General features: G+C 33.5%; 1 protein-coding gene across 1 annotated transcript; it reads left to right on the forward strand.

Moving 5' to 3' along the window:
* Nucleotides 1-96: 96 nt before the first annotated feature.
* On the forward strand, nt 97-22,283 carry LOC132719494 (probable ATP-dependent RNA helicase DDX49). Its single transcript, XM_060703264.1, has 11 exons — nt 97-268; nt 2,233-2,442; nt 3,654-3,775; nt 4,207-4,385; nt 7,541-7,681; nt 10,769-10,921; nt 15,994-16,091; nt 16,487-16,561; nt 20,538-20,626; nt 21,235-21,306; nt 21,999-22,283. The coding sequence occupies exons 1-11, from the start codon at nt 157-159 to the stop codon at nt 22,191-22,193; spliced, it is 1,446 nt and encodes a 481-aa protein (XP_060559247.1). The 5' UTR covers nt 97-156; the 3' UTR covers nt 22,194-22,283.

Below are 22,283 nucleotides of genomic sequence, written 5' to 3' on the forward strand. Positions count from 1 at the left end.
ATCACCTCTTTAGCATGAAAACTCAATTTTAAGGTAGGATTAGGGACCATTTCTTATAATGTAAGTCTATGGAAATATCAATGTGAGTGTCTGACCTGAAGAACAATAACTCTGCAGGGAATGGTGTACACGCGGATGTAAACAAAATAGAAAAAAATGGATTTCGAAGACTTAGGACTACACGACTGGTTATCCAATCAGTGTAAAACAATGGGACTTAAAAAACCTTCCGGAATCCAAGAAAATTGTATTCCTCACATATTGAAAGGTATGCATTAAAACAGTTATTTGTATAAATCATATGATTTCGCGACTTGTTTTTTTTTTTTTTGTTTTTTAATCGACTTTCTCACTGAGACGTTTGACGCCCAAGTTTTTCACTACATTGTGACATATTTATGTCAATCTGTTATTCAATAAATTTGCGTTATTGGGCATGGCATAAAAGATTTGAAAGTGGCTAGCCGTACGGGCCCGTACTAAATATATCCCGGGACAACCAATATTCAATCAGTTAAGCTGTTGGAAGGGGAAATTATACTTTAAATTTATTTTAGCTATTAATGCATCTATTAACACTTATTCATTTTCAGGTTGGTACATTTTCAACAAGTCTTGATCTTTCTTAGAAATTCAATAAAAACAATATGACCCACTCGGGTTACTCCCTGGAATATTTTAACCCAAATTCAAACAGCAGGCTAATCACCATGGAAAATTTGTTAAAGATAAATCAGGGCCACTAAAAATTGTATAAAACTTCACGATAGTCTATTCAACAATTTTCAACAGTTTTTTCAAGATTTTAAAAAAACTTACACTAAATGTTATAACATATGTACAGCACAATGCATTGGTATGACTAGTGTTAATGTGTTTAAAAAGGCAGTTAAAGGTGTCACTTCTTAGTACACTATTTGGGGTGCAAAATGATAAATGCATCCAATCTTTACAGCTATTTTACCTTCCCCATTTTAAAATATTAGCAAATATGGAAACTTGTCTAGATCTGCCGGCTGGTATCGCTTACAAAACAATTATTCTACAATCATCACATGAAAAAATTTGATAACAATATAAGATTTTATTAATAAGGACCCCGTGTAAAGTCTGATGAATATTTAGTGGTACATCATATAAATAAATGTTTTAAATACACCTAGGACTGAGGTACAAATGGTAAAACTCTTTAGCCAATACTTTATAAAAAATTAACTTGCTTAGAAAAAATTTTACCACTATTTTAAACAAGTGACTATATTGATATAGTGAAAGTTGGACAATTTATATTGTGTCACTTAAAACAAACAGTTTCTTATTGTTTTTCTGAAAACATCTGACAATTAATCAAGTGTGGCATTTCTGCAAGTTTTGAAGTTAATACAACATGTGACTTTATGCAATTTAGTCAGGCATGACATCAGTGCCACAGAATTAAGAATGTGTTTGAATTTAGGTTGTGATTGAAAATTGGTTGTTTCGGGATATATTAGATCTATATCATTTTTTTATTTTTTGTTTGAGATGAAGGTAATTGAATTAAAAGCATGTACTAACTATTAACACATGTTTAAAATGTAAAATACTACAGTTTACATGGTTTTGAGAGCTAGGAGGGTTGTAGAGTGGGTGAGGGGGAGTGGGGTTGGCCCGGGGGTAGTGACCAATCAACGCGCCGAACACCTATGATTGTGAGAGCCTTACCATAATTAACCATATTGAAACTATACATGTTAGCAGCATTACAATTTATGCATCACCGGAAGACGAAATTTTAACACACTAAAATTTGCATATGCAAGTTAAAAAGAGTAAAGAATTTGTCTTATAAATTTAGTTACAACAATCTTTCAATTGGCACAAGTACTGCATAAAGATCTGAGATTGTATGGGATTTCAGATTTCTGAAACTAATAATGGCACTAATATTATATAAATATATATAAAAGGTAAAATAATATCAAGTAATTTTAGGCTATTTTTCTTTGTTTCAAAAATCATACATCGATTTCTTTCACAAAATGCTTTAATGCCATCATACTGCCATTTTTCCAGGAAAATATGATGTCATACTGTACAACACAGTATGTTGTTCATTTTCTATCCCCAAAATTAGTGGTGCACCCTTAACAGAAACACATTTGATAAATGTATCTCTAGATTTATTCCATTTACTCTTTATAGAACAATTCATTTGATAAGATCATGATGTCTTTGTATGACTGATTGCAGGTGAAGACTGTATTGGATGTGCTAAAACTGGAAGTGGTAAAACTGCAGCATTTGCTCTACCAATCTTACAGAAATTGTCAGAAGATCCATTTGGAATATTTGCTCTTGTGCTTACACCAACTCGTGAACTGGCATTTCAGATTTCGGAGCAGTTTAATGTTCTAGGAAAACCAATTGGTGTGAGGGTATCTGTGATAACAGGTGGTCTAGGTAACAGTATTTACTGTAGTTATAATAATAAAATAGATGTTTGTCCTGTTATAGCTTGGATTTAAAAATTATATACAATAAAGCCTTTCTTGCATATACAACTTGATTTTCTAGTGCTTGCAATAATGAAGGAAATGGTACAATTTTGCCACGATAATGAATATTTGTACATGTATGTCCTACTAAAAGAAAATACAGCTTGATCAAAGATGTTGCATTTTTACTCTATTATTAATACATGTAATTATGTGACATGGCCAGAAAAACAATCATTCGCTGGCTGCAGATTCAGAACAGTATCTCCTGCTGTCTTTAATTCAGAAGAGCCTGGTAACATTAACCATTTAATTGGCCTTAAGTTGGATATTGTCTGTAAGCAGCTGTTGTCAATATAGCCTTAAGAGACTTAGATTTTGAAGTTGAAGTTTTCATTATCCTATAAGCATGATCTATCAAACTCTAAGGTCAGTAATTTTCTTTTATATTCTTTATTTTTAATGTCAAATTGAGATTGAATTTGATGCATATTTGACAAGAATATACCCCCCCCCCCCGCCCCCCAAAAAAAAAACACAAAAAAACAACAACAAAAAAACAAACAAACAAAAAAAAACAACATTGGCATTGTCTGTGAATATGAAATATTTACACAAATCTCTATCAGACTTAGTACAATCAAGAGGATAACAAATTTTGGCATTGTAGGATATATACAGGCACGTGGAATGTGATTTACCTGTAGGATATACGGCAGGTGGAATGTGATTTACCTGTAGAATATACAGCAGGTGGAATGTGATTTACCTGTAGAATATACGGCAGGTGGAATGTGATTACCTGTAGGATATACAGCAGGTGGAATGTGATTTACCTGTAGGATATACGGCAGGTGGAATGTGATTTACCTGTAGGATATACAGCAGGTGGAATGTGATTTACCTGTAGGATATACAGCAGGTGGAATGTGATTTACCTGTAGAATATACGGCAGGTGGAATGTGATTTACCTGTAGGCTATATGGCAGGTGGAATTAGATTTACCTGTAGGATATATGGCAGGTGGAATCTGATTAACTTGTCCAAAGCTACAACCTAGGAAGAAGTAAGTTCGTCCAGCAATTATCATATTTGTAAAAGCTGCATTCTAAAAGTATAACTCATGTAATTGAAATGACTGAAATGCTATTTAGTTATTAAGTTTTAAATTTCAGATATGATGCAGCAAGGATTAGATTTGGCTGTGAAGCCACACATTGTTATATCTACACCAGGTCGGCTTGCTGACCATCTTGAAAGCTGTGATACATTTAGTCTGAAAAAAATTAAATTTTTGGTATGTATCAATAATGTATAATTAGGCAAAATTTATTAATAGTTAAAATTCATACTGTCTAGTAAGGTTTTAGATAACATGTCTGATTTCAATACCTCGCAAAATTTAAAATGTCCTAAAAAAATTCCTAATCTTATTAAAAGTCCATCCAAAATTTTTGTACTAACAAACAAATCTTTGTTTGTTCTGAAGTTAATTGATTATACTCGATTAGTGGACACTATTATCTGTACCATTTCATTTTCAAATACATCTATGTGATTTTTTTGTGTATGCCTTCCAATTAGATAGAGGATATGTTAAGCATATCAATATTAGTTTCTTGCCTTATTGGCATTTCTTACTATGATACATGTTAGAAAAGCTTGGGTATCAATATTTCTTAATTTATCTTACTATATACAGCCTTGTATATTTTGTGATGGTTGCAGGTTTTAGACGAGGCAGACAGATTAATAGAAGATGACTATGGTGAACAATTAGAGACAATATTTAAAGTATTACCACGGAAACGTCAAACTTTGTTGTTCAGTGCCACAATGACAGACACATTACAACAGCTCCAGGAAGTTGCTCTTAATAAACCTTTCTTCTGGCAACAACCTTCAGAGTAAGTGCTTGTTATCAAAAACTGCCAACTTACAAAATGTACATGTATCTTCAAACTTTTTGAAGCTGCAGACCTCAAAATAAGGAAACAAAAGTTAGAAAATAAATCTTCACAAAAAAGAATTGAGAGCTTGTACCTAAGAGAATAAACTTTATACTAGAAATTTTGAATGTCACCATCTAAATGCTAATTACATGTAAAACTTAGTTAATTGAAACTGTGCTGTGAAAAGAATATAAATGTAGGACCATGCACTTGATAAACATACTTTGCCCTTTTCCAAACACCTTATGAATTGGTTGTTCATCTCTAAATTTTTCTGTAGCAGTAGTAAAATGATGTTTTATTCTTCTTGATCCCCTTTCTGAGCATTGCTAAAGGTTTACGAAGACAATCAAAGTATGACTACCAAGGTATTTGTCAGAAATGACATGTTCGTACATGTAGTGAACTGTTTGTTTATTGTGTCGCCTCTACGGAGTAGTGGCGACATATAGGGATCACTTCCATGCGTCTGTCTGTCCGTCTGTCTGTCCGTCACAAAACTTGTCCGGACTACTCCTCATAAACTACTGGTGCAATTTCATCCAAACTTTACAGGAATGATCAGTACCAAGTCTAGTTGTGCATATTGTCAGCATTTTCCGGTTCAATGATTTTTGGCAGAGTTATGGCCCTTTAATAATTTTTAATTTTAAAGTTTGTCCGGACTACTTCTCTTATACCACTAAAGCAATTTCAATGAAACTTTACAGGATTGATCTGTAGCTCAAGTCCTTGCGCATATTGCACGGGTTTTCCGGTTGAATGATTTTTGGCCGAGTTATGGCCCTTTGATAAAAAAGGTGAATTTTTCTGTGTGTTGCCAGATACACAAAAGCTTGTCCGGACTACTCCTCATAAACTACTGGTGCAATTTCATCTAAACTTTACAGGAATGACCAGTACCAAGGGTAGTTGTGCATATTATCAGCATTTTCCAGTTCAATGATTTTTAGCTCGACTTTTCTATGAAAAGGGGAGCTATCCTACTCGCCCCGGCGTCGGCGTTGGCGTCACACCTTGGTTAAGTTTTTCGTACCACCCCACTTTATTTCAGAAGTATTACAAGTATGGCTTTGAAACTTACCATACTTGTTCACCATCATAACCTCCATCTACAGACAAGAGTACATAACTCTGTCAAGGTTTTTGACAGAATTATGGCCCTTTTTTGACTTAGAAAGTGTATTGAGCTTGGTTAAGTTTTTTGTACCACCTCACTTTATTTCAAAACCATTGGAGGTATTGCTTTGAAACTGACCATACTTGTTTACCATCACGACCTTCATCAACAGACAAGAGGACATAACTCTGTCAAGGTTTTTGACAGAATTATGCCCCTTTTTGACTTAGAAAATACATTGAATATGGGTAAAATCCACTTATTGCCTTAACCCTTTGAGATATTGCTTTGAAACTTTTAATGCTATTTCACATCATTACCCCCATCTGTACGCAAGAGAAGGTAACTCTGTCAAGGATTTGTTTTAAAAATTAAGGCCTTTTATCGACTTAGAATCTTGGTTAAGTTTTTAGTACCAGTCCACTTTTTGACTGAACTGTTTGAGATATTAATTTGAAAGTTGGAATACTTGTTTACAATCATGATTCCCAAACATGTCCAGGAGAAGGTAATTCTGTCAAAGATTTTATTTGAATTATGGCCCTTAACTGTCAATGTTTTGTATTACTGCAAAAACTTTTTTTATTGGCAAGCAATAAAAAAGTCGAGCGCGCTGTCTTACGGACAGCTCTTGTTGTCAGAGTTATGGCCCTTTAATAATTTTTATTTTTAAAGTTTGTCCGGACTACATCTCTTATACCACTAAAGCAATTTCAATGAAACTTTACAGGATTGATCTGTAGCTCAAGTCCTTGTGCATATTGCACGGGTTTTCCGGTTGAATGATTTTTGGCCGAGTTATGGCCCTTTGATAAAAAGGTGTTTTTTCTGTGTGTTGCCAGATACGCAAAAGCTTGTCTGGACTACTCCTCATAAACTACTGGTGCAATTTTATCCAAACTTTACAGGAATGATCAGTACCAAGTCTAGTTGTGCACTGTCCGTCTGTCTGTCCGTCTGTCACAAAATTTGTCCCAACATGAAATTGGCCATCATGAGGCGACACATGTGATTACTGATCGCTCTTGTTATAAACCAATATTTTTTCACAGTATGGTTACAATCTACTAAGTATACTGTTACACTCTGACCCACACATCCCTCACTGCTACTCAGCATGCCCATTCACGCACTACAGTGCATAATTCACGCACAAAATTCTAGATGCACGCATAAAAATTGTAAGTAGGGGGTACATGCACGCAAAGTGAAATCGTCGGAATGAATGTTTGGGATAGCCTAATTTGCATATCAACTAAATGTTGTTGCCATCTACCAATGGTTAGGAACAGTCTAAACCCGGTCATAATTGCATGTCTGCTTTCAAAGTCATCTCAGTCTGATTCGGAAATATTTTAGTCATGTTTTGATGTCGCTGTTCTGTCTTAAGAAAAAAGTTTTGGATATTTACAACTTCCAAAAAGTATTTTGTGTTCTCTAATGATCAGCAAAAAGTTATTTACTTTATTTTTTAACAACTACCTTCAATTGTGTCATATTGAGATTTTGAAATAAATGTACATAATTTCGGATATACAAAATTTTGTTTATGGGTAATAATCGTATGGACTTAACAAAATACCAATGATTGTAATGGCTGTTATATTGCTACCTTAAGTGATGGGTTTGTGTCTGTGTTAGTGGGTAGTAATACTTAGAGAAACAGCTGTTCATTAATATCATGTTGACTAAAACGTTCTTACAAACAAAAACATGTTTAAACATATGACTATGTGTACCCCCAGATTTTGAAAACTACCCCCAATTTTCAATAACAGGGGGTTCAAGTACTCTTACGTTTGAAATTGAGTGGGCATGCTGGCTACTGTTTGAATTACTAAGCTTACAGTAGGACCAGTTTCAAAAGACATCTTTGTAACAGAATGTTATATAATAGAACAATTTGACTGTATATTTTTGCCAAACATTTCACCAATATATTTCATAATGATATTGTGGTGATATGCCTAATAAATTCATGTATTATCAGAATTGCGACAGTTGAGCAGTTAAAGCAGTATTATGTATTGATGTCAGCTGATGTAAAGGATGCCTACATGATGCACGTGTTAGACATGTACTGTGAGGCCCACCCTAAATCTTCAATTATGATCTTCACATCAACATGCAAGTAAGTTTGATAAAGTTGTAGGTAATTTGTTTCACCAATATACTTTTTATGAATTAACTTTTAAATTTGATAATGATCTATTATCGCAACTCAACCGTATTTACTTTCACCCGGATGTATAGCTTAAAAAGTGTTGAAATCGCATATAAGGCCACTCTTAAAAAATTATCTGTTTGCTATTGCCGGCCGACCTTGCGAAAAAGCCCCGACTCAAAAGTGTTTTTTTTTCAGCTTAAAAAAATCAGAATTTTTCTTATTTCCGCCAAATCAGCCAAGGCATTCGACCCAAAAAATGCCCTCGAAAACAAAAATAAATTCGGAGGAAAATCACACATTTAATATGTAAAGTAACGAGTGATCATTCACGAGGGCATTCTGTGCATAAATTAGGGTGTTACTATTTAAAGTATTTACATAAATAGCAACCAACCAGGAAAGGATATTTTCCTTAAGTCACGCAGTACTGCATGTGCGCGGCAATTAAGTTGAATTTACTAATAGTAGAACGTTTCAAATTAAGGTGTGGAAACTGGATTAAAAATAATGTTTGTTCAATTAATGAATATTTGTTAAGCATTTATATGGTCACTAGTTTACCATGTGGTAATTTTAATGTGCTTTGGGGTACATGTTTGTTTGTTTATGACTGCAGACACAGATTAAATACTTCGCCCAAGCAATAAAACATTTCTGGTAGCAGCGGGGATTCTGTCATAAAATTGACCGAAAAAATAAATTTTGGAAGCTGTAGTCCTTTCATATGCATTATTGTTTTGATAGCAGACACAAGTATTGCACAATATCTTCAAGATCATAAAAATGTAAATAAAATATCACAATCAAAATGCTTTTACGATTCGATTAATAATATGTCAATAATTGACACAATAAATATCCAACATTTTTTTTTACTTGAGCAATAATTAAACATGTGTAATCATTCCTTGACAAAAAGAAATGACAGTTTTTTTTCTGATATATAAAAAAGACGTAGAAGTCAATTGAGTGTCGGCACTTCTTTGATGATTCGGCAACAACTACAGGTGTGTAAACATCAAAGATTCTTCAGAAGAGCCGACCAGTCATTTGTCAGAGGTCATTACGTGTGTAAATTTTGTATCTATCATTTAACAATGGAAACATTATATTCCTTTTATTTATGGATGCTACTTTTTGCGCGAGTGTTTATGTGTCTTTTAGCGTTATGGAATTTCAACAATCGGCGATAATTTTCGGTAACTAACAATTAAATATTTTAACATTTCTAAAACAGGGGTGCAAATATCTGCCATTCAGATATTATAGGAGACAAATCTTGGGTGTGTAATTTTTTACAGACGTGTGATTAATTGAGTAATGATCAACCAAGAGAGTGAAATGTCCCGGTGATCCACTATAATTTTTCCAGGTCAACTGGAATATTTACGCAGGATTAGTTTATCACTTCGGTAATTTGACCATGCTTTAATTTATGTCCACATAGTCATTTTTTTATTTCATGTTATGATCCCTAGTGAACATGTTTTTGATTGTTTTTGACTGTCTTTTACATGTCAGTTTTGTCGTCGCCGATGATGATAGTGTGTTCCAAATTTCCACAATCTGCTACAATGTACTAAGCGTATTAACTTACGTTTCGTAAAAATCATATATATAAAAAAAAAGAGAAAAAAAAAGTCCTCATAACTCTGGGTCGGCAATAGCAAACATATATATTATTAAGGATGGCCTAACATATGGTCATTGATGCTTGTGATTATATTTTTATATACAATTATGATTAGTTATCTAGACTCAACTAAGCACAAATTATTTTCACCCTGATAAAATATACATAATTATACAGTAAGATTTGTAAAATGTAAGGTATATTTTTACAATGAATTCCACAAATTTTCATGTTTGCAATTATCTTCTACTTTTCTATTGGCAATGGAGAGTGTATTGCGCTAAAATGTTCATGATGTTATTCTTGCACATTCAAATATGGATTAGCTTCAGTGAAATAATAATTTGATGGTAAAACGATAAAAAAAAATCACAGTCTACTTTAAAGTATGCGGTAAAATATGACTGGAGTGCTCAAGGTCAAGTGGATAATGTAGCTGACTTTAAAGAACTTACCCCTCACCACTGTAGGTTTGAATCCCTCTTTCATTTATATGAGGAAGCTATCTAGCTTGCTTACAGAACATCCGTAATTCTACATGGGTGCTGAAATAATGCACAGAGGGAGGACACCTGAGGTCTTCCTCCACCAGTAAAGCTGGAAAATCACCATATGACCTTAGCTATGTTGGTGAAAAGTGACAATACCCCCAACCCCCAGAACAAAACTATGTTGGTGAGAAATGACAATACCCCCCATACCCCCAAAACAAACTATGTTGGCGAGAAATGACAATACCCCCCAACCCCAGAACAAAACTATGTTGGTGAGAAATGACAATACCCCCCATACCCCAAAAAACAAAACTATGTTGGTGAGAAATGACAATACCCCCCCCCCCAAAACAAAATTATGTTGGTGAGAAATGACAATACCCCAATACCCCAAAACAAAACTATGTTGGTGAGAAATGACAATACCCCCCATACCCCAAAAACAAAACTATTATGGTGAGAAATGACAATACCCCTCATACCCCAAAACAAAACTATGTTGGTGAGAAATGACAAAACTCCCATACCCCAAAACAAAACTATGTTGGTGAGAAAATGACAAAACCCCAAACCCCCAGAACAAAACTATGTTGGTGAGAAATGACAATACCCCCAACCCCCAAAACAAAACTATGTTGGTGAGAAATGACAATACCCCAACCCCAAAACAAGACTATGTTGGTTAGAAATGACAATACCCCCCAACCCCCAGAACAAAACTATGTTGGTGAGAAATGACAATACCCCCTATCCCCCAAAACAAAACTATGTTGGTGAGAAATGACAATACCCCCATACCCCCAAAACAAAACTATGTTGGTGAGAAATGACAATACCCCCATACCCAAAAATCAAAAAATGATCAATCTTGATATCATATAGATTTATATTATAAGGTAAGTCTACTTTATTTTCCTGTTTCAGATATACACAGATACTGGGCATGATTTGTCAGGAGCTAGGGTTTGATTGTGTAGTTCTCCATTCTTTAATCAGACAGAAAGAACGTCTTGCAGCTTTAGCCAAGTTTAAATCAAACCAAGCAAAGATTCTTATTGCAACTGATGTTGCCTCCAGGTATTGTACTTCACATGGTTTTTGTGTCACCTCTACAGAGTAGTGGCGACATATAGGGATCACTTCTCCGTCGTCCGTCCATCTGTCCGTCACAAAACTTGTCCGGACTACTCCTCATAAATTTCTGGTGCAATTTCATCCAATCTTTACAGGAATGATCAGTACCAAGTCTAGTTGTGCATATTGTCAGCATTTTCAGGTTCAATGATTTTTGTCAGAGTAATGGCCCTTTAATAATTTTTAATTTTAAAGTTTGTCCAGACTAGTTCTCTTATACCACTAATGCAATTTCAATGAAACTTTACAGGATTGATCTGTAGCTCAAGTCCTTGCGCATATTGCACGGGTTTTCTGGTTGAATGATTTTTGGCCGAGTTATGGCCCTTTGATAAAAAGGTGTTTTTTTCTGTGTGTTGCCAGATACACAAAAGCTTGTCCGGACTACTCCTCATAAACTACTGGTGCAATTTCATCCACACTTTACAGGATGATCAGTACCAAGTCTAGTTGTGCATATTGTCAGCATTTTCCGGTTCAATGATTTTTGTCAGAGTTATGGCCCTTTAATAATTTTTATTTTTAAAGTTTGTCCGGACTACTTTTCTTATACCACTAATGCAATTTCTAAGAAACTTTACAGGATTGATCTGTAGCTCAAGTCCTTGTGCATATTGCACAGGTTTTCCGGTTGAATGATTTTTATGCTCCCCGAAAAATTTCGGGGGAGCATATAGTCGGCGCCTTGTCCGTCTGTCCGTCCGTCCATCCGAGCAAACATTTGATTATAATGAGCTTCATTCCGTAGTTAAAGAAAGAACAAAAACTCATAAAATTCAAATTAAGAGCTATTTTTTTGTTTTTATGAGCTTATTTTGCTTATGGACGTTGGTCCAGGTGGTGTTTATGAGCTGATTTGCCTCACAAACATCAAAAGTTGGTACGTCCGTCCGTCTGTCCGTCCGTTGTCTTGTCCGGAGCATAACTTGAAAACCCTTGGAGATAATTTGTTGAAACTTCATACAGTGGTAGAGGGCATCGAGGGGGAGTGCAGTGTCAAAGAACCATAACTCTATTTTGCCCGGTTTTTGAATTATCTCCCCTTATAGAAAATCTTGTCCGGGGCATAACTCTAAAACTATAACAGATATCAACATGAAACTTTGTAGGTGAATAGATCTCAATGGGTAGATGTGCAGTGCATAAGAACAATAACTCTTTTCATCCTTATTTTGGAGTTATTGCCCTTTGTTAATTTTAATACTTTGAACTTTGTCCGGAACATAACTTGAAAACCCTTGGAGATAATTTGTTGAAACTTCATACAGTGGTAGAGGGCATCGAGGAGGAGTGCAGTGTCAAAGAACCATAACTCTATTTTGCCCGGTTTTTGAATTATCTCCCCCTTATAGAAAAATCTTGTCCGGGGCATAACTCTAAAACTATAAGAGATATCAACATGAAACTTTGTAGGTGAATAGATCTCAATGCGTAGATGTGCAGTGCATAAGAACAATAACTCTTTTTGTCCTAATTTTGGAGTTATTGCCCTTTGTTTATTTTAATACTTTGAACTTGAACTTTGTCCGGAACATAACTTGAAAACCCTTGGAGATAATTTGTTGAAACTTCATACAGTGGTAGAGGGCATCGAGGGGGAGTGCAGTGTCAAAGAACCATAACTCTATTTTGCCTGGTTTTTGAATTATCTCCCCTTATAGAAAAATCTTGTCCGGGGCATAACTCTAAAACTGTATGAGATATCAACATGAAACATTGTAGGTAGATAGATCTCATTGAGTAGAGGTGCAGTGCAAAAGAACCATAACTCTGTTAAGCCTTATTTTTGAATAATCTCCCCTTTTAGAAAAATCTTGTCCAGGACATAGCTGTAAAACTATAAGAGATATCAACATGAAACTTTGTAGGTAGATAAATTTCAATGGGTAGATGTGCAGTGCACAAGAATCATAACTCTACCTTGCCTAATTCTGGAGTTATTGCCCTTTATTTATTTTTACTTTTTGAATTGTCCAGGACATAACTCGGAAATCATAAGAGATATCATCAAGAAACTTTGTAGGTTGATAGATCACATTGATTAGAAGTGCAGTGCAAAGAACTGTAACTCTGCCTTGCCTAATTTTGGAATTATTGCACTTTGAACTTTTTCCACGGACATAACTCTGAAACTACAAGAGGTGTACTTTCCTGTGTCCAAAACCTATTCGGGGAGCATCACCCGGCTCAAACCGGGCTCTTGTTGGTTGAGTTATGGCCCTTTGATAAAAATGTGTTTTTTTCTGTGTGTTGCCAGATACGCAAAAGCTTGTCCGGACTACTCCTCATAAACTACTGGTGCACTTTTATCCAACTTTACAGGAATGATCAGTACCAAGTCTAGTTGTGCACTGTCCGTCTGTCACAAATTTTGTCCCAACATGAAATTGGCCATCATGAGGCGACACATGTGATCACTGATTGCTCTTGTATTTAATAAAAGCTGTGATTGTTGCTGAATTTAGGTAACAAATTTGTTTTGTTTAGAATTTGGAAATGTCACTTGTTACTTTTATGGTGTTATTGAGCAGTAAATAATAAACAGCCAGATTCGACTACACAAATGTGTATCAATACTGCTGTAATGTCCAAATAATCATTACTGCTAATATTTTTAGAAGATGTAACAATATTGCTCTTGTTGTTAAGTAGAGACAACAACATTCAGTCTTCTCACTTTTGTTTGATAAATTTTTAAAACTTTAAAACTATGTTCTTTGTGTTATTATCAGCGATTTAAATTAAATGCCATTTGGAGCTGTCATCAGTAGAAACAATATTGATGTATTGTTGATATGCTCTGCACTGAATCAATGACAGCTCTGATTTCTTCTACAATGGGTGTTTTAAATGCTTTAATATGTATAGAATGAAGTGTTTACAAATGGTTGATACTAGAATAAAATCTATGAACTTTCTCACTAGTAGATTTCTGTAAAGTAAATAAAGTGTGCTGTAGTTAAGTATAGGAATAATGATTGTTTAATGTTACATATTGTTGTATGTCGGAATTATATATGTCCTGTTTTTGTTGTTGTGTAAACTTCCAGTAAGTTTAAAAATGATTTATGAATGTTGAAACAATATAAGTTCATCTACAGATATTGTAGAATCTGATAAAAAGATTTGCAATATTTACTTTCATCATTTCAAGTATAATATTACTTATCTTTTAATAAGTTCTTATACTTGTTATTGTTAAAGTGACATTACGCCCATTTTTACAATGTCACGCTGAGCTAAATTAGTTGTATTTTTCAAAGTTTGATATCATAAAAGCGATTAAACAAAAATTGAACATTCTAACACTATCGTAAATTTTTCTATATAAACAAAGAAGGCCCGAAGCATGCATTATTCTACAACAATGCACTCGCCTTTATTATTATCTCCCTGTGTATTCTCACATTGAGGGCGCCATTTTGTTTGAAAAATCTGATAAATAAAAACAATTTTTTGTCGAATTTTGTTGTTAAAACTATCTAGAATGAAAGAAAATGGTCTAAGAAAATGAATCCGAACACCAATATCTTTAATTCAGTCATAAACGCTGTACAGACGTTTAAAGTGTTGTTTACGTGACGTCACAGTGTAGCGCCAAACAGCACGTGCAAAACAATCAAATCAAGTACGCTATTTTAATGTCGCAAACCAGTTAAGTTTGACATTTATTTCACTTTTAACCGCCTCCGTGGTCGAGGGATTAGAGTCGATTACATCTAATCCAGTTACCTCTCTGGCGTGGGTTCGATCCCCGGGAGATGCTTTGGTAGTTTAGCGCGGAGAAAGGTAGTCTAGTACTGGTGTAACTCTCCAGGAACGATGTTTAGGAAACTACCCGCCTATATGACTGAAAGACTGTTGGGAAAAGGCGTAAAATGAAACAAACAGACAAACAAACAAACTTTTAATAATTTGTTTTTCGCTTGAAAAATTATAGTGTGAAATAAAATAAACAAACAAAGTTTTATGAAAGTTTTCAAAATTAGTTATTCTCAAAATGTTTCTACACATGGTAGATTTAGCGACAGTTTTTTTCAACCCACTGGAACAGCCTTTAAAGAAGGTGAAAAAAAAAATTTAACCACCAAACATAAAGTCCAACTTTATAATAACTTTATGATAAAAAATCTATTTTTTCTTGATGTGTTAAAATGGAAATAGATATTAATTCTTTGTGCATTATTGTATAATAATGCACGTTTTTCGTTCAAATGCTTTGTAATTAATCACATAGGCCTATCGGCCTTCGTGATTATATTACTACGCATTTGAACTCAAACTGTGCATTATTCTACAACAATGCACTCAGAATTGATATCTATTTCCTAATTACCAACATTTAGGATAATATACAAAAACTGCCTAAAATATTAAATTACTGCCCCACTCTTTTTATAAACTGAACATTACTGGTAATTTCCGAAGGATGTTTATAGAAAGTTTTGTGTGTCACGAGGGTTATTAATTCGAGGGTTATTGCTTATGCAGGTTATGTTTAGTATAAAATTAGAAATAAAAGTGACAAAATGTAAGGTAACTGTATATTATATGAATACTCACCATTTACCCTTGAATGGACTTACTGTCACTTTAATGATTGTTTGTAGACTTTGTAAAGATTACAAAACCATGTGGTTACTGTGAATACATGCACTTCTTTATTAAGATACATACATCTGAACCAGGGTAATATGATTATCGAAGTAAATCAAATTTTAGCATTTTTCATAATAAAAAACATAATGCTGCAATAAGTACAAAAAATCATTAAATTTTAGTGTGGTAGCATGGCCAAGTGGTTAACTTATTGGACTAGTAATCAATGGATTGCTGGCTGCATGGGTTCAAGCTCATCAGGGCAAGCCATTGTTTCCGTGAGTAAGAAACTTTACACTTGTTGCTCAGTACTGGTTGGTTCCAGGTATAGATTCGAGTGTTTCAATAAGCTAATAACTTCCAATACAGTTGAACTAAAATAAATTAGTATAAACTAATAATGTTCTATTTTACAGAGGATTAGATATCCCCATGGTGGACCTCATCATAAACCATAATATTCCTAATAAACCCAAGAATTACATACACAGAGTTGGCAGAACTGCTAGAGCAGGTATAACTATATAAATATTTTGGTTAGGGTAAAATAAAGCATTGAACGAATACAAAATAGTGTAAATCTATTTAATTTAGTTTGATTGTGAAGATGGTGTCTTTCAAGAAGACAATATGGGGTTTGCACAGGTCTTGAAAAGTTTGAATTTAGTTGACAGATTTCTGTTTGGACCCTTCAATACTACAGTGCCCTTTGGGATTATTTAAGGCATACAAATGCAGTTCAGTAACAGAGACTTTTTAGTAATTAATTAAGATAATTTTCTAACTTCAAGGTTTTGAAAACAGCCAGTATGGGCAAGGTTTCTTAGTTATCTGTTTTAACATTTGAATTTCAGTAAATATATTAGAGATAATTTGTTATTCATATGAGATTTGTATATTTTTTTACAGGTCGTGGGGGAACTGCTGTATCCTTAGTAACACAGTTTGACATAAAACTGGTGCATGCCATAGAAGCAGAAATAAGTAAGTTTGTTGTTGAGTGTTCAGATAAAAAAAAACAAAAAAACAATACTATTAATGAAGAATTTTATCATGGAATATGTAGAACTATTGATGTATATAGATTCATTTATATACACATTTTCTTCTTTAATTTTATTGATACGGTCTTACAGTGTTGAGTTTAAACATATTTATTTTAATATTTTACATTATATTACATTTTATATGTATATAATTGTTACATAAATTGAAAGGGATTAGAACAAATGAAAACTTATATAGTTTCTACAGTGTTTGATACCTAACCTTGCCATTCTAATAAGCACAGTATAGTCATTAACTGAACATAATTTACTTGAACACATCCATTTAGTAAGATTGTTTATGACATAAAGATTGGCTATATCTGTATTGTCTCGGACTCCCAAAATGTTTAAATTTGTTAAATTTGTTCAAGTGTTATTTTTATGCCTCTTAGCTGAAAGAAGTTGTATACTTTAAAAATAGTGCACATTTGTAACAGCTTTTTTAATTGGATAATTGTGACGCTTATATTACCTATATATACAGCTGCTGTCAATTTATTTTTCGTAAATAAAGACAATATGCTGAAAGGTAATATAGCCATGTATAAATGGTGGTTTGCAATATAAACCTTGCCTAACAGCTTGGGTATATAATCTATCTATCTTTTATTCTGAGCCATATAACCAATCAGGCATCTTAAGGTAGAACGCGACACTTTGCGAACTTTCGATTAGCGTCTTGAAAATTGGCATGGGAAAAGTTGACCATATTTCTGATTAGGTTCCGTTGATTTTATGTCAATAGTTTCAGCCAATTTTTGTTCACACGGCGTCAAAGTTGACCATCAAAGCCCTTTTTTAACATGACATTGTTACGTATCCTTGGCAACTGTTATGGGTATTTCAACGCCATTGGCGGACAAAATATCTTAAATTCTACAACATCCGACGTATATTATTTTTTCCTTTAAGCTGATATAAAATTTATCGTTTTACGCCAAATTTTTTTGAAAAATGAAAAGAAAATTGTTAATTTTGTGTAAAATTTGACGTTCAGTTTAGACGCATTTTCAGCTTTAAATTGGCTTATTAAAAAATTCCTGAAATAAATTTTTGATTTTTTTCTTTAAACATACTTTAAAATGTATACTCAGTCTAAATGACTAAAGAAAATAGGGGGTTACCAACTCAATTTTTTCGGTACACGTGATTTTATTTCCCCCACCCCTTTGGATAAAAGTCACGCTATCACGGGACTTTAGTTATTTTTATGTCATTAAAACGGAACTTTACGACATTATTACCACTGCGGAAAATATATGGATACAATAAAGGGTATGGAATTCCGAATATTATAGATAGACAGACAAAAATAAGTGAAATTTGAATACTTAGATGTATGGGACCGTATATTATTCAATAGGTATGACTAATATACCGTGATCCGTACACGCGTAAGATACGGGAACTTTGTATGATGTCCGTTTTTACTAAATACGTATTTTTTTTAATAAGAAGGTCAGATATTACCAAAATATGATTTTTTTATTCTTGTAAATATACATTTTGTATATAAAACTGAGAATAAGGATGTACTTCAGAATGACCCACTTTCTACAAGAGGAAAGAAATAATAGTCTGATCTGACATTTGTCAGTATTACGTTTAAATAGTAAAACTTTGAGTAAAATGTAATATTTCCCTGTTTTATTAACATGTCAATTGCATATTGATTTAATGGTCAGTGAAGAGAACATATAAAACATCGACAGATCCTCGACAGTGCTCGTAGCATGTACAGACAAAAAATGACAATATTTATTGAAATATCTTTATTTTCTATAAAGATTTACAACGCAACACTCCTTTGTGCAGTATCTAGCTCAGGACCGCCTGGTTCGCTATATATGTTCTGCTAAACATCTGCAGAAGTGTATTTACAGCGTTTCATAATATTTCATGTTTAAAATACTGTTTTTAAGTTTTACTGTTCAAAATGAATTCTACCATAAATTTGGCCATACAGTGAGCAAAGACCGATTTGATAGTGATTTTTTTAATACAGCATTTATAGTGAATCCTTAAACGTTATTTTTAACATTATGATATTCTTAAATGATTAGCAAAATGAGAAAAAAATGTATTAAAGATGTTTATTTACTTGTAGAATCGAACGATCCAACACCCACTGAGCTAACGTTTCAAACATGACTGTTAAGCTTATATAATTGATTAAATTTCATTTATGAACCGTATATATTTTAATTTGGTTATATTTTGCACAGTTATTTAGCATATACTCTGTCAAATTGTTGTAATAGTTTTTGCTTACTAATGAAATTTAAATTCTGGTTTTTAATAGGTGAAATAAAAATTATGAAATACATATCACTCTCAGTATATCACTCATAGTGTGGGTAATACAAAATGTATAGCTTTGCAGAATTTTTTGTAGACTACATATTAATTTATGATCAAATTTCCGTAAATTTCTAAATTTAAATAAAAATATATAGTTGCTTATTGTTCCTTATGGCATATTTCTCGATTCAAGTTTATTAATTTTAATGTATTACAATATCAAAAAGTTACACCGCAATGATAACTCTCTGCTGTATTTGTTTGCGCAGCTTACGCGTTGCCATTGAACGCCTGACGTCATTTTCTGTACATTCGTCTGTTTACACTTCCATATGAAGTTATTAATCATGCTTAAAAACAAGAAGAAAATTTGTTTGTTTTTCTTACATTTTTTTTCAGCAAAACTAAACGTCAAAAATGGAAAGGCGATAATAAATTCAATAAAATTGCACTTTGACGGAGCCCATGATAGTTAGACAATTGTTACATATCTCACTGCTGACAGTTCCTTTTTGCTGAAGTAACATGTTATATTGAAATGTACCTGTATTTAGACTTTACTAGCCTGGGTTCCAGTCTTTGCTTCTGTTCAGAAAATCAAGTATATATCAATCAGAAATTGTGACGTGCTGGTACAAAATAGCGCGTATGTTATGAATAAGCAAAAATATCAATGCCTAAATCCCAGGCTAAGATTTTGAATATAAATATGCTCTTCTCATTTTAAATTTTAAGCATTTGCAATGGAACATTGTTGTTGTTTTTTCATATGTATAAGTAAAGCTCTAGAACAATTCTCCTAATAAGCTGAACATTATTGTCGCACTTTGAAGTCCCAAACCTATCTGCATACGTTGAATTTCGTTACAAAAATACTCAAGGTGCATACGTCGAATTCCGTTGAAAAAATACTCAAGATGTGGGGGAAATAAAATCATGTGTACCGAAAAATTTGAGTCGGTGACCCCCTAATTTTTAGCTCACCTGTCACAAAGTGACAGGGTTAGCTTTGTGATCGCTTTTCGTCCGGCGTCTGTCCGGCGTCTTCTGTCCGCACTACCGAATAGGGTTAGAGGGCCATCTAACTGTAAACAGAACAAAAGAGAACAATAGAGTTCATTCCTTAACAATAGAGTAAGGGGCCATTGGCCCAAATGTTAAACAATAGAAAATAACAATAGAAATGTCAAATGTTGCACAAAATTGACAATTTTCTTTCCATTTTTCAAACATTTTTCGGCATAAACGATAAATTTTATATCAGCTTAGAGGAAAAAATAATTTATGTCGGATGCTGTAGAATTTAAGATATTTTGTCTGCCAATGGCGTTGAAAAACCCGTAATAGTTGCCAAGAATACGCAACATCATGTTCAAAAACTAGCTTTGATGGTCAACTTTGTGTAATTTATTGCACAACAAACCATCTTCTTATAACCCGGATGTTCAGTTAGTTAAGATCAGGCAAGAAGTGGTACATATTTAAATAGTTTACTTACTTTCAATGAGATTATGTGAAACAGATTTGAACATCTTGTCTAGAAGCAGGAGGGTGAAAAATGGGACAGGTTTTTATAAAGTTATTTACTTAAAATGTTTTAATGTTTTCAGATACAAAGCTTGATGAGTACCCAACCCATGAGAATGAGGTTATGAAGATATTAACAGAAGTAGCAGTAGCACGTAGGGAGGCAGAAATTGTATGTGTATTCATATTGTTATCATATATAGATTTGTTGGCAATTATTACCCCTTAACCTGAAAGAAACGAAAAGTGACATGACTTTAAGTATTTGCCACCAGTATGGAGCTTTGCCAGATTGCACTTTCATGCAGTAAGACCAGTGTCTATGCTCTTGGTAACTCATTGATTGTATTTTGATAATTAAATCCCTTAAAGTTTGAATTGACAGTTCCAGTTTCAAAGCAAGGCAAATTCATTACACAAATCCCGCAGTTTAAGTGTTAAGGAGGGGATTACATGGGCAGGAGGTTGATTTTGTGTCACACAGCAGTTTCTCAGGGGATTAGTATTTCTTTGATTTGTTGTGGTCATTGTTTCTACTAGGCGACAACACATATTTGTAATTAAAAATGGAGGAATGAGGCATGTATAAATGTCACCAGAAATGACACGTGTCTTGTTTATTTGTGATACACAGATACATTTGACATAGTTTGAAATATTTGTGTCGTTTTGTGAGGAAGAATTTCATGACAGAGTTTAATATTTAAGTGTCAACAATTTTCAAGTCTGCAATTTGTTTCAATGACTTGATTTGATTGTTGAAATTTTTATTGTTAACAGAGACTTGATGAAAGAGATTTTGGCCAGCAGAAAGAAATAAACAAGAGAAAAAAGTTGATTCAAGAGGGAAAGGTTGGTAATACATATAACATTAGTATTAATTTTTCAGTTGTATACATATTATATTAATATACAGAATTTTAGTAAGATTATGTAGGAAGGTATAGGCTTATAGGCACATTCTCGAATCTGTTCTTGGAACTAACCAGTACTGAGCAATGAGTTTTGAGTTTCTTGTTCAAGGAAACAACGGCTTGCCCCTGAGAGAGTTTGGAACCAGCGCAACTAGAAACTATTTATTACTCGGGCAGCTAGGTGAGGGTTATATATGCAAATAACCATTTACTGTATATGGGCCATATAACCTGTCAAAAATCTTGATAACAAATGTAAATGAAAATGGTATGATAAGTGAAAGTGGGTCAATTTTTTCTCAGTTCTCAATTTATTTTGTTTATTATACAATCCATTTCAGTCCATAGAGGAAGATAGTGCCAATCATTGCATTGTATTTGTTATATGTTGTACTTTTTGTCATATAAGACTTCATTAATCATATTTAATGTCACCTTAAAGTTTCAAAAATTTTGCCTTTTCACTCATCAAAAGAAAAAAAATGTATGGTTTTAAAAGTGTCCAAACTGAAAGACAGACAAGTCGGTTTTGTTTTTCATATGTATAAATTTTAAATCATAGAGTAGACACTGGTTATTGAGGAATTATGATTGATAATTGTTCTTTAGTTCAATGCTTTGTATTTTAAGGACCCAGAGGAAGAAGAGAGAAAAAGACAGAAATTGATGAAACAAAAGTTTAGGAAACACAGAGCAAAACTGAGGGAAAAAGAAGAGAAATTGAAACAGAGAAATACAGATGATCTGCCAGAGGCATCAACATCATCTTCCTTGTACAGAGAACAAAGACTTAGTAAAACACAAGTTAAAAACTGTAGAATCTGAAAAAAGTCAAGTAAAGAAAGACTTGAAAGAAAAAGTAAAGCGCAAAAATGTGAAAATGAAATAGAGGAGTTCATTAAAAAAAATTATTAA

Source organism: Ruditapes philippinarum, unplaced genomic scaffold, assembly GCF_026571515.1.
Source record: "Ruditapes philippinarum isolate M1 unplaced genomic scaffold, ASM2657151v2 ctg378_1_1_1_1, whole genome shotgun sequence".
NCBI classification, from domain to species: Eukaryota; Metazoa; Mollusca; class Bivalvia; order Venerida; family Veneridae; genus Ruditapes; species Ruditapes philippinarum.